Source organism: Microcaecilia unicolor, chromosome 1 (assembly GCF_901765095.1).
Source record: "Microcaecilia unicolor chromosome 1, aMicUni1.1, whole genome shotgun sequence".
Taxonomy (NCBI): domain Eukaryota; kingdom Metazoa; phylum Chordata; class Amphibia; order Gymnophiona; family Siphonopidae; genus Microcaecilia; species Microcaecilia unicolor.
The window spans coordinates 51,208,971-51,235,529 of record NC_044031.1 but is presented as its reverse complement, the minus strand read 5'-3'; the positions used below and the strand labels follow the sequence as shown (position 1 = coordinate 51,235,529).

Here is a 26,559-nt window from a genome sequence, read left to right as displayed (position 1 = left end):
TGAATGCCGGCCATTTGTACACAGGGTAGATAGGACACTTTTTAAAAAAAATGAAGGACGTGAAAGTATTACATCTTGGGGGAGGGGTGAGGAGGAAAGCGGTGGGGTATCCGGATACTGGGTGTTAGGGCCACGGGGGTACATAGACTTTTGAAAGCCTTAAGGAACCCAAAGTGTGGGAAGGAGGAGAAAAAGGAGGGGAGGGAACGGGGTGAGGGTCATTAGGAACAGGGGAGGGGGCCCTGTCACACACTCTCATTCTCACACACACACTGTCACACAGACAGTCTCACTCTGTCACACACCCGCACATTCACTCTGGCTCTCTCTCTCAAACATACACACTCCCAGGAAAACCTTGCTAGCGCCCGTTTCATTCATTCCAGAAACGGGCCTTTTTTACTAGTTTAACATATTACTATACAAGAATTGAGGAAGATATGTCTGTAGAATGATTTACATAACTCATACTAAGAAGCAGTAAAATATAATGATCATTCCTTTCCTAATAATATCTAACATTCTATTTGCTTTCTTAGTGGCCGCTGCACACTGAGCAGAGGGTTTCAAAGTATCATCAACGATTACGCCTACATCCCTTTCCCGGTCGGTGACTCCTAATGTTTCCAATCTAAAAGGGAGTATAAAAGTATGTCATAAGAGTAGCCATACTGATTTAGACCAATGGTCCATCTAGTCCAGTATCCTGTTTCTAATAGTGGCAAAGCCAGGTCACAAGTACCTGGCAGAAACTCAAATTATGGCAACATTCCATGCTACAAATCCCAAGGCAAGCAGTTGCTTCCCCACATCTGTCTCAATACCAGACTATGGACTTTTCCTCCAGGAACTTGTCCAAACCTTTTTTTTAAACTCAGGTATGCAAACTGCTGTTAACACATCCTCTGGCAAAGAGTTCCAGAGCTTAACTATTGAGTGAAAAAATATTTCTTTCTATTTGTTTTAAAAGTATTTCCATGTAACTTCCCTGAGTGTCCTCTAGTCTTTGTACTTTTTTAATGAGTAAAAATCGATTTACTTAACACATTCTACACCACTCAGGATTTTGTAGACCTCAATCATATCTCCCCTCATCCGTCTCTATTCCAAGCTGAAGAGTCCATCTTTTGTTTCGATAATACGGTCAGGGACGCCCAAATCTCAACATTTAGGTCGACCTTAGAGATGGTCGTCCTTAGAGATGGTTGTTCCTGGTTTTCGGCGATAATGGAAACCGAGGACACCCATCTTAGAAACCACCAAATGCAAGCCCTTTGATCGTGGGAGGAGCCAGCATCCGTAGTGCACTGGTCCCCCTCACATGCCAGGACACCAACCGGGCACCCTAGGGGGCACTGCAGTGGACTTCACAAATTGCTCCCAGGTGCATAGCTCCCTTACCTTGGGTACTGAGCTCCCCAAACCCCCCCCCCCCAAACCCACTCCCCACAACTATACAACACTACCATAGCCCTAAGGGGTGAATGAGGGCACCTATATGTGGGTACAGTGGGTTTGTGGTGGGTTTTGAAGGGCTCACATTTATCACCACAAGTGTAACAGGTGTGTGTGTGGGGGGGCCTGGGCCCACCTGCCTGAAGTGCACTACACCCACTGAAACTGCTCCAGGGACCTGCATACTGCTGTCAGGGAGCTGGGTATGACATTTGAGGCTGGCATAGAGGCTGGCAAAAAATATTTTTAAAGTTTTTTTTTAGAGTGGAAGGGGGTTAATGACCACTGCGAGAGTAAAGGGAGGGCATCCCCGATTCCCTCCAGTGGTCATCTGGTCAGTTTGGGCACCTTTTTGAGGCTTGGTCGCAAGAAAAAAATGGACCAAGTAAAGTCAGCCAAGTGCTCGTCAGGGATGCCCTTCTTTTTTCCATTATTGGCCGAGGACGCCCATGTGTTAAGCACGTCCCAGTCCCGCCTTCGCTACGCTTCTGACGCACCCCTGTGAACTTTAGTCATCCCCACGACGGAAAGCAGTTGAGGACGCCCAAAATCAACTTTCAATTATGCCGATTTGGACGACCCTGAGAGAAGGACGCCCATCTCCTGACTTGTGTTGAAAGATGGGCGCCCTTCTCTTTTGAAAATAAGCCTGAAAGTGTTTTGGGGTCTGGAAAAGACACAATGTGATTGGTAAGGATGGGTAACCAGAAATTTTTCATTTTATTCCTTTTTGTTTGGCCATTTTGGGCCTCTTTTATACTACTACTACTACTACTATTTAACATTTCTAAAGCGCTACTAGGGTTACGCAGCGCTGTACAATTTAACATAGAAAGACAGTCCCTGCTCAAAGAGCTTACAATCTAAAGGGCAAATGTACAGTCAGACAAGTAGGGGTCGTCAAACTGGGGCAGTCTAGATTTCCTGAAAGGTAAAAGGTTAGGTGCCGAAAGCAACATTGAAGAGGTAGGCTTTGAGTAAGGATTTGAAGATGGGTAGGGAGGGGGCTTCGCGTATGGGCTCAGGAAGTTTATTCCAAGCATAGGGTGAGGCGAGGCAGAATGGGCGGAGCCTGGAATTGGCGGTGGTGGAGAAGGGTACTGAGAGGAGGGATTTGTCCTGTGAGCCGCACTAGCAGCTCCCAGTGCGGTAATGCCGACAAAGCCCATTCACTTTGTTATTTTGTCAGTTTCCAATAATAGTGCATATGCTTTGGAAACACTGGGGCCCTTTTACTAAGGCACACCCAAAAGTGTTCTTGGTGGGTGTAGGCACGTGTTTTGGACACGCACTGGTCCATTTCCTCAGAGCGCCTGGAAAAAAGGCATTTTTTGTAAGTTGCATTAGAGAGGGCCGGATGCAGCAGACTGGGAAGGCCCCAGAATGCCTGTGTTAATCACAGACGGCCCGAAAATGTAAGCTGCAAGCACTGCAGCGGTGGCGGGAGAAGGAGAAGGAAGCGGCGACCTACATAGAATCCAGCAGGTAGTGTACATTGTTTCCAAACAGTGTGCTCTATTATCGGCCAAAAGTTCCCCCTTCCCCCCCCCCCCCCCCCCCCCCCCCCCCCCCCACAAAATGTCATGTTTGTCAGCTCATTTTCAGTTGGTAACAACAAAAAAAATACACAGGATATGTCATTGATATTTCCTATACTGTTGCAAATAACGGCCTATCCCTAGTGATTGGCCATTGACCTTTCTTGTCTGTCTTGCTGGAAGTGCATCGCTGCCTGCATTCCCTAAATTTAAAGACCTTAATGATCCTTTGGACAACTACCTACCAGGCATTATGTAGCACCTCCTATGGTGAGGAACACCAAAGAGAATGGAGGATAACCAAGATAGACCAGATACAAAGAGTAAGAGCACCAAAAGAGTTTTATTAGGACCCTACACGGTCCGTGTTTCGGCCAACAGGCCTTCCTCAGGGGTCTTCAAATTGACGTATACATATGTACCTCTAGAATTCTCATGGGATGAAACATACAGACACTGGTGCAATCCGATGGGTTTTTTACAGATATTCGTGCCTATGCTTGATATCGGATTGCACCAGCATCTGTATGTTTCATCCCATGAGAATTCTGGAGGTACATATGTATACATCAATTTGAAGACCCCTGAGGAAGGCCTGTTGGCCGAAACACGGACCGTGTAGGGTCCTAATAAAACTCTTTTGGTGCTCTTACTCTTTGTATCTGGTCTATCTTGGTTATCTTCCATTCTCTTTGGTGTTCCTTGTGGTTTTTACGGGAGACTTAGACCTTCTTCTCGTTGGCACCTCCTATGGTGACATTATTTATTTGTTTTATTTATTTGTTACAATTGTATCCCACATTTTCCCACCTATTTGCAGGCTCAAATGTCACTTACATAGTACAGTAAAGGCATTCGCCAAGTCCGGTAAAGGAACAAATACAAGGTGATATTTTGGTCGAATAAAGGTACATGTGTATCAGGTACAATGGGGGTTGAGGAGAGGAAAGGTTATATAGAGGGGCATAATCGAACGCAAATGCCCATGTGTAAGAACGTCCATCTCCGAGAACGGGTCCATGAAGGGGTGGGCCGAATCGTATTTTCGAAAAAGATGGACGTTTATCTTTAGTTTCGAAAATACGGTTTGTGCCAGGCAAATGCATTGGATGTGGGCGTTTGTTTGAGCTGGGCGTTTTCATTTTTCAGCAATAATCGAAGCTGAAGCATCCCAGCTCAAAAACGACCAAATCCAAGGCTTTGGGTCATGGGAGGGGCCAGGATTCGTAGTGCACTGGTCCCCCTCACATGCCAGGACACCAACCGGGCACCCTAGGGGGCACTTTTAAAAAATAGGAAAAAACATTAAATTACCTCCCAGGTGCATAGCTCCTTTACCTTGGGTACTGAGACCCCCAAATCCCCCCAAAACCCACTCCCCGCAACTCAACACCATTACCATAGCACTTAATGGTGAAGGGGGGCACCTACATGTGGGTACAGTGGGTTTTGGGGGGGGTGTTAGAGGGCTCCCATTTACCACCACAAGTGGTACAGGTAGGGGGGATGGGCCTGGGTCTGCCTGCCTGAAGTGCACTGCATTACCCACTAAAACTGCTCCAGGGACAGGACTTGTTGCTGCTGTATAACCTTGGCACAGCAGTTCACACCATAAGACTAATCTCGCTGAAAACGTCCTTTATTTCAATAACCGCGTTTACTCACAGTTAACTGCAGATCAGAGGTTGTGCCCCACTGGCGAGTCTCCCTGGTACTAAGATTAGCAGTAGCTCAGAGCTGGCAGAATGGTGTACAATGCCCTCTTTCAGCAACATTCAAGGTAAGAACTAAGTTCTGTAACGTGGCTAACACACAAAAGGGATCTAAAACAGACTTACAAAAATGGCCACTACCTCGTGGACTACCGGAAACAAAACAGGGCACACTCTGACCCAGTAGGCAGGGGGAAAAGCACCATGGGAGAGCCTACCAACTACCAACATCGTGAGACTGTAACACAAGCTAGTGAAATCACAGAGCCCAATACCCTACACCCACCACAATGCATTGCTGATGTGACCCTGCAGTGCACCCGAGAGCCACATCTGACCCAGGGAAAGGCTGTGAGAGGATCAAACACATTCTGCTGTCATGAAAGTGGGTATGGAATTTGAGGGTGGCATAGAGGCTGGGAAATAAGGTTTTTGCAAGTGGGTTTTTTTTGGTGGGAGGGGGTTAGTGACCACTGGGGGGAGTCAGGGGAGGTGATCCCCAATTCCCTCCGGTGGTCATCTGGTCATTTAGGGCACTTTTTTGGGACCTGTTCATGAGAAAAAAGGGTCCAAAAAAAGGGTCCTAAATTCTCAATAAAAACGCCTTTCTTTTTTCCATTATCGGCCGAGCACGCCCATCTCTGCTCGGCCGGTAACCTCGCCCCAGTCCCTCCTTCACCACGCCTCTGACATGCCCCTGTCAACTTTATTCATTCCCGTGACGGAGTGCAGTTGAAGGCGACCAAAATCGGCTTTCGATTATACCGATTTGGCCGCTCACGGGAAACGGACACCCATCTCCCGAACATGGGCATTTTTCTCCTTTCGAAAATAAGCTGGATAGTGTCCATTATGAGCTTTGGTTTTGCTGTGTTGCAGAGTATAGGTATCTATGTTGGGTTGGTGGGGTATGCCTTTTTGAATAGGTAGGTGTTCAGTGATTTCCTGAAGTTTAGGTGGTCATAGGTTTTTTTCACAGCTTTTGCCAGTGCGTTCCATAATTGTGTGCTTATATAGGAGAAACTGGATGCGTAGGTTGCTTGGTATTTGAGTCCTTTGCAGTTTGGGTATGAAATGAGAAGATAAGAGTAACAGGTTTGTCTCTTCACAGCAAAGCAGTGTACTTACTTATGAAACTATTCTCTCCTCTTTGTGTCAGCACTGTGGCAATATGTTCAGGCATTATTACTTCAGTATATCTGAATTTATAAAACAGTGGTGAGAGAGCAGTATATCCCATAGTTACCATACACATGAGGGAAGGGAAATGGGACTTGATATAATGCCTGTCTGAGGTTTTTGCAACTACATTTAAAGTGGTTTATATATATTCAGGTACATATTTTGTACCAGGGGCAATGGAGGGTTAAGTGGCTTGCCCAGAATCACAGGGAGCTGCAGTGGGACTTGAACGCAGTTTGCCAGGATCAAAGTCCACTGCACTAACCACTAGGCTACTCCTCCACTCCTCCTGAGTTATGGTACCTCCAACAAACCAAAGAAAGAAAGAGACAAGTAAAAAAAAAAAGAATTTCAATGTAAATAGTCCTTACTCACAAACTGTGACTTATCTATTAGTGAGGCCTCTGTAATAGATTTCAGATGTTCCTCGGGCATGAGCTCCTCCAGCACCGACCCAGAGTACAGGACTTCATCCTTCACAAAAGTGCAGATGGCTCTCAGCATGAACGAGACAAACAGATGCATGTGGATGTAGTTCCTAGTGCAGTGCAGCCGTCTGCATGAACAGAAATGCCATTTTTTCATAATTTGCAAATAACACCAAAGTATGCCTTACTAGTTCATAACAGCACCTTGATCTGGCCCTCGTGACTTTTACATTGTTTCCAGTGTTAGCAGGATTTGTCTGACCAAACATAGATTCACAGCAGGGGCGTAGCCAGACCTCATGGTGGGAGGGGGCCAGAGCCTGAGGTGGTGAGGCAATTTTGGTCTGCTGCTCTGCCACCGCCCCCCATTGCCACTCCCTTCTGCTCCCCACCAAACTGCTGCAGCAAATAACTTGGCTGGTGGGAGTCCCCAACCCCCACTAGCTGAAGCCTTCTCCAGTTCCAGCGCCGCCGCGTTTCCTGCCCTGCTCTCTCACGTCCTGTATGCTCCTTTTAGTGAGACTCAATTTCAGTAAAAGGAATGTGCAGGACGTGAGGGGAAAGAAAGAGCAGGGCAGGTAATGTGGCAGCGCTGGAGTCTGGCACTGGACAAGGCTTCAGCTGGTGGGGGTTGGGGACCCCTGCCAGCAAAACCAGGGGCCCAGAGAAAATTTGGGGGGCTCAGGTCCCCGTGGCCCCACGTAGCTACGCCACTGATCCACAGTAGTTCTATTGTGCTTATCGTTTTTAAGAACATAGTTTGTTACCTTTACATTGTAAGCTCTCTTGAGCAGGGACTGTCCTTCCCCATGTTTAAACTTGTACAGCGCTGTGTAACCCTGGTAGCGCTATAGAAATGCTAAGTAGTAGTAGTAGTATTCCACAAGGGCAAATTAGTATTATAATCCTCTGTTAGGTATGATATACACAAACAAAATGACTATTGTATGTGAATAGTACCTGAATCCATCACAATGGAGACTGAATGGCAAAATTGTGTAAGTTCAAACCTGCCTTTGAAATGATACTAAAGTACCATAAAAAAAACAACTACTGTACACTTACCTGAAATATCCCAGAATAAGAACAGCCACTGTCAAAGACCCCAGAGAGATAGAGTAGCCAATGGTGTAAATCCAATAGAGGCGATCAAAGACCTCCTGCAGGACAAATAATGGGGAGGGAAAAAAAGGCCTGGTAAGTGAATTACTGCCTGATTAAATTTCCATTTTAATGGGATGTTGACTTCCTCAAGGTTCATCCTGCCTGCTGAGAGTACAGATCTGAAAAACAAAAGTGAAAGAAACTGGATTTGTCCCCAATTAGCTAGCACTGAAGTCAGTTGTATTTTATTTATTTAGATTTTGCTCACACCTTTTCCAGTAGTAGCTCAAGATGAGTTACATTCAGGTACTCTGGATATTTCTCTATCCCAGGAGGTTTGGCAATGGAGGGTTAAATAACTTGCCCAAGATCACAAGGAGCAGCAGTGGGATTTGAACCAGCCACTTCTGGAATACAAGAGCACTGCTCTAACCAGTAGACCACTCCTCTTCAGTCTAGTGTAAGCTATAAAGGATCCTTTTACAAAGGTATGCCGAAAAATGGCCTGCACTGGTGTAAACACATGGATTGGATGCGCACTGGTCCATTTTGCAGCGTAACTGCAGAAAAGGCCGGTTTTTTGAGCCAAAAATGGACGTGCAACAAAATAAAACGTTGTATGTCCGTTTTGGGCCCGAGACCTTACTGCCACCCATTGACCTAGCGGTAAAGTCTCACATATTAACTGGGAAGTAATGGTCAACGTGCGTACAATGCTGATTACTGCCCAGTTAGCGCCGCGCAGCGGAAAATTTCTGGCACGCTTGGTGGATGCCCATAAAAAAATGAAATTGCATAGGACGCGTGCATACGCCTGCACGGCTTAGTAAGAGGGCCCCTAAAGGAGGCATCTGAATTGCATAGATTCACCTTACCCTTGATAGTTGTTTTATCAAGCAATTAACTGTAAACAATATACCCTATTTATACCCTATTCTCTTATAGGATTTTTAAACCCTCATCCCAGGAAGTCCATGTCTGCATTGCCTGAGATTTATTTGGCTAATAAATGTGAAAGTTTTGTGAATGACTTGTGAAATAAGGCTGCATGCATTTGCTCTTAAGAGTCTTTCCTTTAGATTGTAAGCTCTTTGAGCAGGGACTGTCCTTCTATGTTAAATTGTACAGCGCTGCGTAACCCTAGTAGCGCTTTAGAAATGTTAAGTAGTAGTAGTAGTAAGGCGGTAAATTATCAAGGTACTATACCTTGATTTACCATAGAAGTCACCAACCTGCAGGTATCTTGTGCTATCAGAATAACATTGAATGTGAGTAACCTTTCAAGCAGTGTTATTCTAAGGTCGTAGCTCGTAGGAGCTCCCAGGCTGCATCCTCACAGGGCCATGTTAAATTAGCAGGGACCCTCCACTCCTAATCACAAATCACCAAATCAAGTTCCCCTCCCATTGCCCTCTAATTGAAACTCCCCTATATTAAGCCCTGCCTCCAAACTAAAAGACCCTACCTTTCTATTGAAAGATGACTTCTAGCACTAGTATCACTAGGGTTTCCCAGCTCTATTTTTAAAACTTGCACCAGTAAGGGCAGGAGTGACTGGGGATCACGCCTGCCTGATCTGACCCCACTAGACAGCAAGGATCTTTGAAGACAGGATGGGGGAGGGGCTACAAGAGGTTGGGGGCTTGTATGTGTGGGGACTTATAATAAAAGCAGGGCTTAATTTGGGGGGAGCTAGTTATGTTCAGCAGTCAAAATTTGCTGCAAATAGCAAAAGTTAAGCAAATTTGCCTTTAGGAAACATAAGACCATTTGGGAAAGAGGACAAGACACAAGGTATTCTTTTCCAGCTGACTTGAGTGCCTGCTATCTTTACTTTTTTACGTTTATCGATTGTTTACTTTTTAGTTTATGATGGTGGGAATTATAAATTTTAATTTATGCTATGTCGTAATGTTATATAAATCAAAATCTAAATAGGAATCAAAATAATCTAAATTTCCTCCAAACATTACTAAAAAAATCAGGAAAATATAAATATTAATACACTTTTCAAAGAAATCTTTATTAGCAATTACAAATCAGTATACAATAATTAATATTCTATACACGTCACAGAACACATCTAAAATAGAATATTAAACGCCATTCATACTCCACTCATACTACACACCAAAATTCAAATTCAAATTCTGAAACCTAGGAAAGACTATCAATAGAGAAACCAAATAGACCATTGAATCCTCACGTGGAATTCCTCCTGCAATTACATATTAAATATACTGGTGGCATTAAACAACCTCCAGCCACCGTATTTCAGTTCTTATTTGCTCCACGGACAAGATATCAAATCTCAACAGATTGAAGTTCGATAGTCAGTCCCTTCTGGTTTTCATTTCCATAATCCATATCAATGTCATATATATTTTTTCTTCAGTATTATAATCAGTTTCAATACTCTTTGCCTCTCATTCTCAGCTCGACACAACCACTTGTCTCACACAATTGGTGTATCAGTCATGTGTTTCGTCACTCACTTGGCGTCTTCAGGAGCTGTTATTCATAACCAGTTGAGTTGTTACAATGGAGCAGTTGGTCTGACTCTTTGATTCCCAGTAATGGTTTGCTATAGATATATATTTGCTTATGAATAACAGCAAACAAAGTACTGCATAATGAATATAGTGAGCACAACTGGGATTATTGTTCGAAGATTGGATGGTGGTGTTAGCCCCACACACAGTAAAGTCAGTGTCCAAAGTTAAGTGTAATTTTCACTTTTTGATATATTATGCTTGGTAGTCTCTATAGATGATAATTTAAAATTTTGATATTTTTTGGAGCTATCAAACTAACTTGGGAGGTTTTTAGACCTATGATTATGTTCTGACCAAGAACAATGTTTAGTGGCTATATTTAAACTTGAGCCTCAGTATCGTTGTCAACTGTCTTTATGAGGTCTTTTCCTCCCTATTTTTTTTATATTAGTTTTTGATATTATTTTGTATATTTCCTGTATTTTTACATATTTTCTATTTTTTTATTGGTGTAATAAATCTTATTTTCTTGACATTGAAATGCATTGCCAATTGATTGACCATAAAGATCAGATAAGTCCACATTACACTTGTGAGTTTAAAAGACTTAAGCTTTTTCTTTATACATATGAATTGCCCGACTTATTTAAGGGAGTCATTTAGGTGTCCTTTTATTAAGCTGTGGCTTACTGCAGATTAAAATGGCATATGGTGGTGCATGCTGAGGTTCACAAATCGTGTGCTAAAATATTTTTAAAATACTTTTTTGCAGAGGGGGCATGTCTGCGCTAATTAGTTCAGTTACATTGTCACATGCTAACTTATTAGCGTGTGAGCCCTTGACACCTTCAAAATAGATGGTGGTAAGGCCTTATGTGTTACATCTTTATTAATGGCCATGTGCTAATGGGAAAATTAGCACATGGCCATTAATACAAAAATTAGGAAAAGTGGCCATTTTACTGCTGCAGCAAAATGGCCTTAGTGCTGAGGAAAGACCCACGTAAGGGTTCACTTGGGCAACCTGTTACCACAGTTTGGTAAAAGGGCCCCTTAATAACTGCCAGCATGTGTCCAAAGAAATAAAATGAGACCTGCAACAGATAACACATGGTAATCATTAGAATGCACCAACCATTAGTAAATGACCTTCTAAATTTTATTTTATTTTTTTCTTCATCAATACATACTGTAATAAGAAAAGCCTTAGTACTCAGAGTAGGAAAAAAAAACCCTTTTAGTGCATCTGATTTGTAATAAGAACAACTAACTCCCTTGGCACATGTCTAGATTCAACAGAACACCCCCAACCGTGTTTCATGTGTGATTGTTTATTCAGAGAATTGCATTAGCAGGTTTTAACAACATTTAGTTTCTCTGACAAAGTTCAATTACTGTATCCCCAGTTAGAAATGTCTGTCTTCCTGCCTACAAGCCAACTCTAATTTGGATGTTATTCCAAAAATGCTGCTGTGCCAGCCACACTCCACCCTGTTGAGTAACAGTACCAAGTTCTGGGAACCATTTTTTTGTGGTTTCAACTAGTAAGCATCGTATTTGCCAACTTTCAGCAACATAAAACAGCGCTGGATTTAGGGGCTGAGTCACAATAAGCCGAGCTGCTGTTTACTTGTCATTGGTCAACAAGGTGGCTATCCATTTCACAAGAGAAAGCTGCAGATAAATGCTAAATGCTTTTGCAAATTTTTGCTAAGCGTGACAGCACCTCAAGGCCGACTGCCATCAATCTGTAGACCCTAATAATGTTTAAATGATTTCCATCAGGCACCAGCACTTTTCTGGAATACATTATAATAAAAGAGGAAGCCTCGCTTTATCCACTAGTTAAAATTGCAGATTGGGTAAGAAAGAAAGAAAGAAAGAAAAAAACTTAAATAAAACCTAGAAAAAATCCAAAGCCCTTCTTGCTCCCTCCCCCAGCATCCAGGGCTCACCAATCACTATATAATATGCTATCAAAACCTTAGAAGTCATCAAATGGATATCTTTTAATGTCATACCTTTTCAGAAGTAGATTAAGATGAGTTATGTTCAGGTACTCTGTGTATTCCCCCTGTCCCCAGAGTGTTCACAATCTGTGCCCTTCATTCTATAACTAGTTGTCTACAGTTAGGTGCCAATTGCATGCATAAGTTATAGAATACTAGCACTTACATATATGAAAGTTACAGTTATGTGCATAAGAGCTAGCCACAGAACTGCCTTGGGGTCCTTTTACTAAGCTGCAGTTAGTGCTAGTGCATGCTTACTGCAGCCTTAATTTGAACCCACCTAAGGTAAACATTTTACACTGTGTGTTCAGGCCATAACATTTTTGTTTTCGTGTTCTTTCCTGTATTTCCAGGAATGTTCATTTCATTTGTTTGTGCTTGACCTTTTTGCCATCACAGGAACAAAGTCATTGGTGTTCTTTCAAAAGAGTGTGCTCTATCCTCCGAAGCTCCCCAATGTGATGCAGCTTTTGATAACAAACTACTACTACTACTACTTAACATTTCTAGAGTGCTACTAGGGTTACGCAGCGCTGTACAATTTAACAAAGAGAGACAGTCCCTGCTCAAAGAGCTTACAATCTAATAGACAAGTGAACGGTCGGTCCGATAGGGGCAGTCAAATTGGGGCAGTCTGGATTCACTGAACGGTAAGGGTTAGGTGCCGAACGCAGCATTGAAGAGGTGGGCTATGCCATAGCTCCAGCAATTGAACCGTGCAGGGAGAGGTGTTGGTTCACCATCAGCTGGAATGCTTGTTGAGCCCAGGTGCACGGAGTCCGCCTCCCCAAATCGAGACATAAGACACTAATCTGCTGGCTGAGGTGCAAGATAGTAGAGTTTTGCTCAGATTGGGCTCTAGAACAGCAAATGGTTCTCTTGATTTAGCTTTCACTTTGCGTGATACAACTTCTGAAGGTCAAGGAGGGAGCAAGGATACTCTACTTTTGGAGAAATTAATAGAACTACTCTTTTGGTAGCATTTGTATTTGAGCAAGACAAGGACAGAGTATTTAATGTGTACTGTCATAATCAATTTGTCTTATTTCTTGGGGAGTAAAGTTTATGTAAACTTTATGTAAAGTTACATAAGAAAGAAGGAAGAAATTTCTTGCTGCAGCCCAGGAGGCTCGTCCCCTTTGAATGCTGTATTTTGTAGGATTTCCTTGTAAATATATAGTGACTTGTGATGGGCACAAGTATATCTTTTTTGAACTCTCACAGTTTCAGAATTTCATGATAATAATAAGAAATCTATCTCTGGTAGGGGTACTTCACGGATGTCATGAGTGACACCGCTGGTGTTATCTTCAGACAGTATAATTTATTTGGAACTTTCTATACCGCCTTTCCAAAGCAGATTAAAGCGGCATACAGACTAAAAACTGAGATAGAAGGGAATGCCATTTTTGATAGGAAAGGCAACAAGGACAAAAGGGTCATTCATAATGAAGATAATAATAAGTATAAATAAATACATTTTTAAAAAACACAAAGTGCAAACTTTTACTCTGTGGCAGACCACTGCCCTGGGGTGACATCAGCACTGAGGAGGTGGGAAAACTTGTTCAAAGAAAAAAGTTGTCAAGGCTTTCTTAAAAGATTTGAAAATAGACAAACCACACACAGAATAGGGTATTGAATCCTAGAGACTGGAAGCTAGGAAAAAGAAGGTTGAATGACTGGTGGATTCATAGTGAGCTATTGTGGGCACCCAAGCAGCGTAGGGAAGGATCAAACTGGAAAGATAGGGTGGGACTCTCAGATGGACTGCTTTAAATGCTGAACCTAGGATCTTAAAGTGAATATGCTGGCGGACAGGAAACCAGTGGAAGGTGAACAATGGTCAAATCGGGAGGCATTACAGAGAACCCTAGCTGCTGTGTTTTGCAGTGTCTAAAAACATTTTAGTTCTAGTTGGGAGAGGTCTGAATAAACTACATTACAGTAGTCTATATGGGAAATTAGCCTACAGAGAGCCAGGAAGCCTGACTGCAAAACTTTGGAGATCTCTTTATGAAAAGAAAGAGATATGTCAAAGATAATGCCATATCTAGTAACTATTGTTAACAGAGAATCAAATAGGGTAGAGCTGAACTTACGATTGATTGAACAGCAAGTCAGCCAACAGCTTACAGTCTTGTTCTATTACCATACTCCATTGTAATTTAGAGGAGTGCCAGGTTTTTTTTCTGACTAATTGGTTAACTTTATCTTTTTCTCTCTCCCTTTTCCTGTTATTGGATAATGATGAGTTGGTCATTTGCCTTAAATTGTTATCTTGTATATATGTTTATGAAGGTGTTTCCATTGCTATTCAAATTGCTGTGACGATGTAAATTTTAAAACATTTTCAATAAATATAAAGTTTTTAAAAAGTGTGCACCATTTGAAAGAGGGTGCACTCTTTCAGAAAGCATATACCCTCTTTTCCAGTTAGCGCATGCATGCGCATTAATTCTAATAACTAAAAGGCATACTTACTGATAGCTAAAAGGTTGTATAATTACGTTAACCTTGTCAGTTCAGTGGGAAGTTATTAAACTGATGTTCTAAAACCACATGCTCTGTCAAAGTACTACGCAGCACAGTTCAGAAGATCTAAATCTAGGTCTGCTTTGGGTTTAATATGATTTAGATAGTGTGCTCAATAGAGTTTAAGCCATAGGGAAGGGATGGGGAATATTTTTGCTGTTGGTGTGAGCTCCATTGGTGATCATTTGTTTCTTGGGTGCATTGGCTTGTGGGAGATTTATTTCACAATCTTTGGCATAAGAGATTCATGCAGCAGTCATCTTGAACTGATAAATTCCTCTTCTTCAAAGTGAAACACTTTAGATTTATTGATCCACAATAAAGACATTACGGAAAAGGAGAAGACAGATTCTTTTGCGATCATAATTATCACCATGTTGTTCTGGGGCATGGAGGCCTGACGTGTGGGAAGACAAAACCATCTGTCATCAAGTGTGAATGCTGTGCAAACACATGGGAACGATTGTTCCGTCATTTGCCAGATCCCCCTGGATTAAAATGGCATGTCTTTGGCATACTGTTCAAATGTGTCTTCCTCTTTATTGTAACAAAATACTGTATGTATACTGATTTAACATATTTTAGAAAGGGTGAGTCTGAAATTAATTTTATGAACCACATTTCCACAAAAATAGTTATTAGATTTTCTTGCAGGAAGAAAGTTTGCTCAATAAGGTTTAGAGATGTATACAGAAACGATTTTCTTTTCTTGTTGCTATTTCCTTTTGTTTGACAATTTTTGCTCTCTCTTTCCTTCCTTTTCATGAGTGCTGTTATATATTTCATGGAAGTTGTTTAGATTGTTCCCATTAAAGTCAATGAGGGAAGAAATGAATCTGATAATGGCTCTAACCCTGGCATTTTCCATCCAAGATTTTTGAAATTTGCAGCAGACAATAGCCCTCCGAGACAATGAGAGTGGGATTAAAAATCACAAGAGAACATGATCAACCCAAGGCACCATGAGAAGCCAAAGCAGCACAACAGTTACAAGAAGACCCTAAGGCACAGAGTCGAAAAGAGAAGAAAAGTAGAACCAGCAACAGTGATATGAACAGCTCAACGCACCATAAGGGGCATCAACAATGGCTGGTCATCGAGAGCACTAATTTCCCCCCATGAACCCTGGTGATCTATAACAGATGAATCATGTACATTTCTCATCTAACCTAGGTAGATCAGCTTAAGAAGACTACTAGGTGATCCCTGCAAACTTTGCCCACAGTATGTAAATGGAGACAGGCAGGGATCAGATTTGGAGGCTGACTTCCCCTATGCTTTGCCCCTGCTGCTTGTAGTAAATGATTGCAACCTGCTTTCTCTGCAAACACTGTGAGAAGGACACAACATCAAGGGCAGTGGAATACTACAACAATGTTTTCTCCAGAAACAGTAGGGCTCCTAAAATGCACTAAGGAAGCAATCCTATAAATGAGTGCCCCCTTTTAGGCACCCCTATGCCATGCGGTGAGAGCTTACTCTATGACAGCATCTGGGCTCCCAGATTTCACTGAAGAAAACTAGCATAACCAGCATTGATGTACCTTATATTTAGATCTGGCATAACTTGTGGGTGCCTAAATTTGGCAATAGTGTGCATAACTTACAGTATTTTGTAAGTTGAGGGCACAAGTGGCAGCCCAGTCAATGCCCTCCAATGGTCCGCTCATGTGAATGCCTCCTTTTAATTTATAGGCTGTGCCACTTACACATCGTTATAGAATAACACTCAGTCCATTTACTGCCACTTATGCATAAAAGTGCCAGGTTTTTGAACAATTACATACACATGGGAATAACTAGTGAGGTAATTAAATTCGCCGATGACACAAAATTATTCAGGGTCGTCAAGTCGCAGGAGGAATGTGAACGATTACAGGAGGACCTTGCGAGACTGGGAGAATGGGCGTGCAAGTGGCAGATGAAGTTCAATGTTGACAAGTGCAAAGTGATGCATGTGGGTAAGAGGAACCCGAATTATAGCTACGTCTTGCAAGGTTCCGCGTTAGGAGTTACGGATCAAGAAAGGGATCTGGGTGTCGTCGTCGATGATACGCTGAAACCTTCTGCTCAGTGTGCTGCTGCGGCTAGGAAAGCGAATAGAATGTTGGGTGTTATTAAGAAGGGTATGGAGTCCAGGTGTGCGGATGTTATAATGCCGTTGTATCGCTCCATGGTGCGACCGCACCTGGAGTATTGTGTTCAGTACTGGTCTCCGTATCTCAAAAAAGATATAGTAGAATTGGAAAAGGTACAGCGAAGGGCGACGAAAATGATAGTGGGGATGGGACGACTTTCCTATGAAGAGAGGCTGAGAAGGCTAGGGCTTTTCAGCTTGGAGAAGAGACGGCTGAGGGGAGATATGATAGAAGTGTATAAAATAATGAGTGGAATGGATCGGGTGGATGTGAAGCGACTGTTCACGCTATCCAAAAATACTAGGACTAGAGGGCATGAGTTGAAGCTACAGTGTGGTAAATTTAAAACGAATCGGAGAAAATTTTTCTTCACCCAACGTGTAATTAGACTCTGGAATTCATTGCCGGAGAACGTGGTACGGGCGGTTAGCTTGACGGAGTTTAAAAAGGGGTTAGATAGATTCCTAAAGGACAAGTCCATAGACCGCTATTAAATGGACTGGAAAAATTCCTCATTTTTAGGTATAACTTGTCTGGAATGTTTTTACGTTTGGGGAGCGTGCCAGGTGCCCTTGACCTGGATTGGCCACTGTCGGTGACAGGATGCTGGGCTAGATGGACCTTTGGTCTTTCCCAGTATGGCACTACTTATGTACTTATGTACTTATGTGCCCCTGGATTCTTTATATGGCGTCTAAAGCTATGTGCACAATTTTTGCACACTCGGCCAAACTGCGCACATAACTTAATTGATTAACAAGCCAATCAGCACCGATAATTGGTCACTAACAAGCAATTGTTAGCACTAATTGACACTAATGAAAATTTACATGGACAACCTGCTAAATGTATTCTATAAAGTGGTGCACATAAATTCTACCATGTGGATCTCAAAGGGGCGTGGCCATGGGAGGGGCATGGCTGGGTCATGGACATTCCTAAAATTTACATATACTGTTATAGAATATGCCTGATCAGCACCTAAGTTAGGTGAAGGCTGGTGTGAATGGTCACGCCTAAATTTTAGTTATGGGGCAAGCGTTACACATCTCTATAAACCGCGCCTAGCTTTTAGGTAAGGTATGTAGAATAGTGCTAAGTGTGGTTTTCTTCACTGCCAATTTTTTTAGGTGCCATTTATAGAACCTGGCCCATGGCATGTAATTGTAACCATCTGTTTAAAGAATTGCCCTTCACAGGGTTAATTTTATAATTATTCCTGTGCTTAAAACCTATTTGATAAAATTACCCCAGGGGTTATGCATGTAGAATTATGGGCGGTGTCAATAAGGAACATACTTTTATGTGATACACATATAGGCAGGGCTTTGAGTCAGGTCTAGTATCTTTTACTTCTTGAATTTCAAAAATGTTGCATTGCACAAGCCAACAGAACCTGGACTTCCTTCACAATACTCCAGTGAGTGAGGCAGCCTTGTCAGGTGCAGGTACCTGGGATACAGCAGGTATAAATGTCAGCTCCAAATGTGGACGCTATTTTAATTTATGTAGTTCGCCTGTGTGCATGTTTTCCTTCCTATCGTATATTGTATTTCTTTTCTTATGCTTTTGATTTTTAATTGTAAACCACTGTGATCTGTCCATCAGCTACAGTGGTATATCAGGTTTTGAATAAATAAATATATACCATCAACTTCCGAGGTCCAAACCTCCCTCCGAAAGCATGTGAAATCTCACTGCATACTGGATGCTTGCCCCACCCTGCTCATGAGACATGCTCTTACATGGTTCACAGACTACTAACTGACCAGCAGGCTTATTTTCGAAAGAGAAGGACGCCCATCTTTCGACACAAATCGGGAGATGGGCGTCCTTCTCACAGGGTCGCCTAAATCGGCTTCATCGAAAGCCGATTTTGGGCATCCCCAACTGCTTTCTGTCACGGGGACGACCAAAGTTCCTGGGGGCATGTCGAAGGCGTAGCGAAGGTGGGTCTTGGGCCTACCTAACACATGGGCGTCCTTGACCCATAATCGAAAAAAAGGGTGTCCCTGACAAGCATTTGGACGACTTTACCTGGTCCTTTTTTTCTTACGACCAAGCCACAAAAAGGTGCCCGAACCGACCAGATGACCACCGAAGGGTATCAGGGATGACCTCCCCATACTCCCCCAGTGGTCACTAACCCTCTCCCACCCTCAAAAAAATTTTTTTAATATTTTTTGCCAACCTCTATGCCAGCCTCAAATGTCATACTCAGGTTCATCGCAGCAGTATGAAGGTCCCTGGAGCACTTTTAGTGGGTGCAGTACACTTCAGACAGGCAGACCCAGGCCCATCGACCCCCCTACCTGTTACACTTGTGGTGGTAAATGGGAGCCCTTCAAAACCCACCCGAAACCCACTGTACCCACATGTAGGTGCCCCCCTTCTGCCCTTAGGGCTATGATAGTGTTGTACAGTTGTGGGGAGTGGGGTTTGGGGGGGGGTGGGGCTCAGCACCCAAGGTAAGGGAGCTGGCTAGAATATCTTGTTGAATGGACTGATTTGGTTTTAACAGCACTAACGCGAGCACGATATATCCTCCAAGGGAAGTGGTAAAACAGATCTGTTTATTTGGGCATGATTTGTTTTGGGAGAATCTTAAGAACTGTATGTGGGTTATATACGCAATGTTATTAAGTACACTGTACCTCCTTTTGAACACGCTAGGTAGCTATAGCATGTAGATTTGAAGGTTACACTTGTTTGAGCTCATTAGTTCAGTAGTGAGGAGACTTATGTATATTTTGAATTTAGGACAATGTGATTATGTTCTTTTAATATATTGAATATATGCTATATACAGAAGGTTCTTTGGTTTAATCTGTGCTATATGCGTAAGAGTTCAGAATCAGCCTAGATATATGTACATACATGGTAAGGAGGTGGAACACTAAATGTGCAATGATGGTTCCATCTGTGACATCACCACATACTCCCTTTGGGGATATAATGGTTGGAATGGGTATGGTCTGAGCACATTTAAACACTATATAATTGCATTATAAAAAATGAAAAAGTATATTGTTTATCCAAGGTATAGTAGGTAGTGAATTTGCAGACTTGGTATTGTATATCTTGTGGTCTTCTGTTGATATTATTTTATTAGTCATATTTGTAATGCCACCTTTTTATACATTGCATGGCTGGTGAAAAAAAAGCATGGCTACTGTGGGGGGTGTGGCTACTGTCGGGGCAGAGCCATGGACAACCACCCTGCCCCCTAAGGTTGGCCCCACATGATTACCAACACCCTTTTTCCTAGAACAAAAACACTGTTCAAAAGTAATATGATTCTAGTAGCCATGTAGCCCAGGAGGCTGGAAGCAACAGAATTCATTTAATCAGGATCCTGAAAGCCAGCTTTTAAGAGCAGAGATTTGTGAACGCTTTTGAACCCAGTCTGCTCAACAATTTTATAAACTTGAAAAAAAATAACAAAGGTTTGTTGCTTTGGCTCAACATTTTTCTTAAAGAAAAATACAAAACCCTGAAGCACATCCAGAAGAAACCAAATACCCTGAAGACCAAGGTTTTGCTTCTTCTAACTGAACACTGCAGACTGGTTTTCTGTCTCTGTTTTATTTTCACATTTTGTCAAGAAATGTTCTTTTCTTTATTCTCTTGGAACTTGGTTAAAGGAAGATACATTTCCTTTGAAAATGTAAATAGGACTCATGTTAAAATAATAACTTAAAAATTCCATGGAGCATTTCACTCCTGATCTGGTATCTATAAAGTTCAACTGAAAGTAAGCCATGGGAATACAAGATAAAGAGATAGTACAGGAATATCTCAAAGCAATGAGAAGAGGGCAACATCATTTTTGAGTGGGTCAGACTGACTTTGATAAGGAGCGAATGAATTCCCCACAGCGATGTCATTGCCTCAAGCTGTTCCTAATCCAGATTTATTTTGTATTTAAGAGACATTCATTTATAATGAAGGGAACTAGCTTACAGAAGCAAATCTGGGCTGTGTGAAAAGGATAGACTGTGTATGATCGTTAAAAACAAGGACATGCTGATATTTCTTTTTAACAACACGATTGGAACATAAACTGATGAGAGAAAACAGACGTGATAAACATGAATAAAACCTAGTACAAAGGCAACGATCGATGGGATACAGCAATTTTAGGACATAAATCATAAGGCCCTGTTTACTAAGGCACGCTAGCATTTTTAGCATGTGCTAAAATTTGGCGTGCGCTAATGGTAGAGACACCCATATATTCCTATGGGTGTCTTTAGTTTTAGCGCACGCTAAGAAAAAACCGTTAGCATGCCTACAGCGTGGCTTAGTAAACAGGGCCCATAGCGACATAAAGAGGATGAACCAAGATGTGGAGTAATCATCAATATACTACTACTACTATTTAACATTTCTAAAGCGCTACCAGGTTTGCGCAGCGCTGTACAATTAACAAAGGACAGTCCCTGCTCAAAGGAGCTTACAATCTAAAGGACAAAAAGTACAGTCAATCAAGATTGAGGCAGTCTAGATTTCCTGGATACAGGTACAATGGTTAGGTGCCGAAAGCGACGTTGAAGAGGTGGGCTTTGAGCAAGGATTTGAAGATGGGTAGGGAGGGGGCTTGGCGTATGTGCTCAGGGAGTTTATTCCAAGCTTAGGGTGAGGCGAGGCAGAAAGGGCGGAGTCTGGAGTTGGCGGTGGTGGAGAAGGGTACTGAGAGGAAGGATTTGTCCTGTGAGCGGAGGTTACGGGTAGGAGCGTAAGGGGAGATGAGGGTAGAGAGGTAGTGAGGGGCTGCAGATTGAGTGCATTTGTAGGTTAATAGGAGAAGCTTGAATTGTATGCGGTACCTGATCGGAAGCAATATAGGGAATAGCATACTGTCAAGTAAGGTTAAACTTCAAAGAGAAATACACCAAAATCTCGAATCCCTTTGGTCAGCAATTCTAAGTGTGAAGTTTAGTAGCAGGGGATGCACTTCTGTTCCCCAGACCAGACAGTGGAAACAGATGAGAAAATGCATATTAAGATTTTTTTTAAAAGCCAGCAAAGTCTTGGTAAAGACTTGGTAAAACTTAGTGAACATCTCTTCTTACATAAGAAAGGTAATATATCTAGTAAGGAAGTGCATTTTAGTAGTCTGTTTCATTTCATTTATGAGAATATAAACTTACTGGTAATATTCAGCCAATGGTAGTCAGCATTTTGTTTTTTTAATGCTAGCCACTTTGGGCTAATTTATACCTAGATATTCAGTGCCACACCATACAGTGGTGGAAATAAGTATTTGATCCCTTGCTGATTTTGTAAGTTTGCCCACTGACAAAGACATGAGCAGCCCATAATTGAAGGGTAGGTTATTGGTAACAGTGAGAGATAGCACATCACAAATTAAATCCGGAAAATCACATTGTGGAAAGTATATGAATTTATTTGCATTCTGCAGAGGGAAATAAGTATTTGATCCCCCACCAACCAGTAAGAGATCTGGCCCCTACAGACCAGGTAGATGCTCCAAATCAACTCGTTACCTGCATGACAGACAGCTGTCGGCAATGGTCACCTGTATGAAAGACACCTGTCCACAGACTCAGTGAATCAGTCAGACTCTAACCTCTACAAAATGGCCAAGAGCAAGGAGCTGTCTAAGGATGTCAGGGACAAGATCATACACCTGCACAAGGCTGGAATGGGCTACAAAACCATCAGTAAGACGCTGGGCGAGAAGGAGACAACTGTTGGTGCCATAGTAAGAAAATGGAAGAAGTACAAAATGACTGTCAATCGACAAAGATCTGGGGCTCCACGCAAAATCTCACCTCGTGGGGTATCCTTGATCATGAGGAAGGTTAGAAATCAGCCTACAACTACAAGGGGGGAACTTGTCAATGATCTCAAGGCAGCTGGGACCACTGTCACCACGAAAACCATTGGTAACACATTACGACATAACGGATTGCAATCCTGCAGTGCCCGCAAGGTCCCCCTGCTCCGGAAGGCACATGTGACGGCCCGTCTGAAGTTTGCCAGTGAACACCTGGATGATGCCGAGAGTGATTGGGAGAAGGTGCTGTGGTCAGATGAGACAAAAATTGAGCTCTTTGGCATGAACTCAACTCGCCGTGTTTGGAGGAAGAGAAATGCTGCCTATGACCCAAAGAACACCGTCCCCACTGTCAAGCATGGAGGTGGAAATGTTATGTTTTGGGGGTGTTTCTCTGCTAAGGGCACAGGACTACTTCACCGCATCAATGGGAGAATGGATGGGGCCACGTACCGTACAATTCTGAGTGACAACCTCCTTCCCTCCGCCAGGGCCTTAAAAATGGGTCGTGGCTGGGTCTTCCAGCACGACAATGACCCAAAACATACAGCCAAGGCAACAAAGGAGTGGCTCAGGAAGAAGCACATTAGGGTCATGGAGTGGCCTAGCCAGTCACCAGACCTTAATCCCATTGAAAACTTATGGAGGGAGCTGAAGCTGCGAGTTGCCAAGCGACAGCCCAGAACTCTTAATGATTTAGAGATGATCTGCAAAGAGGAGTGGACCAAAATTCCTCCTGACATGTGTGCAAACCTCATCATCAACTACAGAAGACGTCTGACCGCTGTGCTTGCCAACAAGGGTTTTGCCACCAAGTATTAGGTCTTGTTTGCCAGAGGGATTAAATACTTATTTCCCTCTGCAGAATGCAAATAAATTCATATACTTTCCACAATGTGATTTTCCGGATTTAATTTGTGATGTGCTATCTCTCACTGTTACCAATAACCTACCCTTCAATTATGGGCTGCTCATGTCTTTGTCAGTGGGCAAACTTACAAAATCAGCAAGGGATCAAATACTTATTTCCACCACTGTATCTGGCTATCAGTGCTGAATATCAACATTATTGGTGGCTGCCGGAAGTTATCCAGGTACAGCGGTAACCGGGTCACACGCAGCGCTGCCGGATTACCACTGGGATTGTGCCATGCTAGAAAATAGCCAGCTATTTTCCCTAGTGCAGCAAATGGCACGCGCTGGGGCTAGAACTACCGCAGGCACTCGCGTTGGGCCAGTGGTACTTCCAGATTAGAATGCGGTAAGCCCGCGCTGAGCTTACCGCCGCTATGTAAAAGGGCCCCGAAATTGGCACCTTACTTTGAGCACATTATATAGAATCTGGGGGTTAATGTATATGTTGTATGCCCATTTTCAAAGGTAAATGACCTATGTCTTTTCTTCATAAATATTAACAAGTGCAAAGTAAAGGCACAAGAATTACGAGTACTTTGCGTGTGCTATTTGTGTAAATAGATAAAATAGCAAATGCATATTTGAAATGTTCACAAGCACTTATCCACCCCAACAGAAACCCCCCCCCCCCAAAAAGAATTAAGGGGTCCTTTTACTAAGCTGCGGTAAACATTAATGTGTGCTTACTGCAGGTTAAAAAGCAATACTGCGGGGCAAACTGAGGTGTCCTACAGTAGTTTGGTGATCAGCACATGCTACCCAAATGCTAAAAAATATAATTTATTTTTTAACACTGGGGGAATGTCTGGGGAGGTGGAGAGTAGGCATATTCTGCACTAGTCAGTTAGCACAGCTATATTGCCGCATGCTAACTGATTAGAGCTAAAAGAAAATCATTCAGAAAATGGAAGAAGGAACCGATTGAAATTAATAAAAAAACAGCATAAGGAATGTCAGGTCAAATGCAAAGCGCTGATAAAGAAGGCTAAGATGGACTTCGAAAAACAGATTGCATTGGAGGCAAAAACACATAATAAAATTTTTTTTAGGTATATAAAAAGCAAGAAGCCGGCAAAAGAATTGGTTGGACTGCTAGATGACCCAGGGGTAAAAGGGGCGATTCATGGAAGACAAAGCCATAGTGGAAAGATTAAATGAATTCTTTGCTTCAGTCTTCACCGAGGAAGATTTGGGAAAGATACCAGTGCCAGAAATGGTATTCAAAGCAGACAAATCAGAGAAACTGAATGAAATCTCTATAAACCTAGAGGATGTAATGGGGTAATTTGAGTAGCAAATCTCCTGGACCAGATGGCATTCATCCCAGAGTACTGACAGAATTGAAAAATGAACTGGCGGAACTATTGTTAGTAATATGTAATTTATCTTTAAAATTGAGCATGGTACCAGAAGGTTGGAGGGTAGTCCATGTAACGCCAATATTTTAAATAGGTTCCAGAGAGGATACAGGAAATTATAGACAGGTGAGCCTGACATTGGTGCCAAGCAAAATGGTAGAGACTATTATAAAGAACAAAATTACAGAGTATATTCAAAAGCATGGATTAATGAGACAAAACTAGCATGGATTTAGTGAAGGGTAATCTTGCCTCACCAATCTATTATATTTCTTTGAAGGGGTAAACAAACATGTGGATAAAGGCAAGCTGGTTGATATTGTGTATCTGGATTTTCAAAAGGCATTTGACAAAGTACCTCATGAAAGACTCCAGAAGAAATTGGAGAGTCATGGGATAGGAGGTAGTTTCCTATTGTGGATTAAAAACCGGTCAAAGGATAGAAAACAGAGATTAGGGTAAATGGTCACTATTCTCAATGGAGAAGGGTAGATAGTGGGGTTCCCCAGGCATCTATGCTAGGACTGCTGCTTTTTAACATATTTATAAATTATCTAGAGATGGGAGTAACTAGTGAGGTAATTAAATTTGCTAATGACACAAAGTTATTCAAAGTTGTTAAATCGCAAGAGGATTGTGAAAAATTACAAGAGGACCTTACGAGACTGGGCATCCAAATGACAGATGATGTTTAATGTGAGCAAGTGCAAAATGATGCATGTGGGACACCTGAACTATAGCTACGTAATTCAAGGTTCCACATTAGGATTCACCAACCAGGAAAGGGATCTAGGTATCATCGTTAATGATAAATTGAACCCCTCTGCTCAGTGTGCGGTGGTGGCTAAGAAAGCAAACAGAATGTTAGGTATTAGGAAAGGAATGGAAAACAAAAATGAGGATGTTATAATGCCTTTATATTGCTCCATGGTGCGACTGCACCTTGAATATTGTGTTCAATTCTGGTCACTGCATCTCAAAAAAGATATAGTGGAATTAGAAAAGGTACAGAGGGTTATAAAGTGGCTAGGGCTCTTCAGCTTGGAGAAGAGACGGCTGAGGGGAGATATGATAGAGGTCTATAAAATAATGAGTGGAGTAGAATGGGTAGACGTAAAGCCTCTGTTTACTCTTCCAAAAATACTAGGACTAGGGGCCATGCGATGAAGCTACAAATTAGTAAATTTAAAACGAATTGGAGAAATGTTTTCTTCACTCAACATGTAATTAAACTCTGGAATTCGTTGCCAGAGAATGTGGTAAAGGCGGTTAGCTTAGCAGAGTTTAAAAAGGGTCTGGACGGCTTCCTAAAGGAAAACTCCATAGACCATTATTAAATTGACTTGGGAAAATCCACTGCTTATTTCTGGGATAAGCAGCATAAAATGTATTGAGCTTTCTGGGGACCTTGCCAAGTATTTGTGACCTGAATTGACCACTGTTAGAAACAGGATGCAGGGCTTGATGGACCTTGGGTCTGTCCCAGTGTGGTAATAATTATGTACTTATTAGCATGAGCCCTTACCACCTACAACATATGTGGTGCCAATGGGCACGTGCTAATGGGTAAATTAGCATGTGGCAATTAATAGGAAAAATGGAAAATAGGGCCATTTTACCATCATGCTAAAAGTGGCCTCAGTGTGTGGGAAAGAGTCATGCTGGGGTTAGCGCAGACCACTTTTCAGTGCTGCTTGGCAAAAGGTCCCCTAATATTGTCATCATATTTACATAAGAGTAAATACAACACAATCCAAAAGAAAAAAAGAAAAAAACAGAAATCATCCACAATAGAGGAAACCATTACTGTGTAAATCTTACAGATAGAGAGGGGCTATAACTTTAAAAAGCCATGCTACAGATTCCCGGTGCTGCAAATGAGAG

The 26,559-nt window shown here is 42.3% G+C and overlaps 1 protein-coding gene across 2 annotated transcripts in view; it reads right to left on the bottom strand.

Moving 5' to 3' along the window:
- The window catches only part of PTH1R (parathyroid hormone 1 receptor), a 436,123-nt gene that overhangs the window by 67,086 nt on the left and 342,478 nt on the right, over positions 1–26,559 (bottom strand). For both annotated transcript variants that reach the window (XM_030197196.1, XM_030197205.1), the window contains 2 exons: positions 7,381–7,475; positions 6,263–6,443 (listed from right to left, as the gene is read on the bottom strand). In XM_030197196.1, the coding sequence (XP_030053056.1) occupies positions 6,263–6,443; positions 7,381–7,475 (276 nt within the window). The remainder of the gene's footprint in view (positions 1–6,262; positions 6,444–7,380; positions 7,476–26,559) is intronic.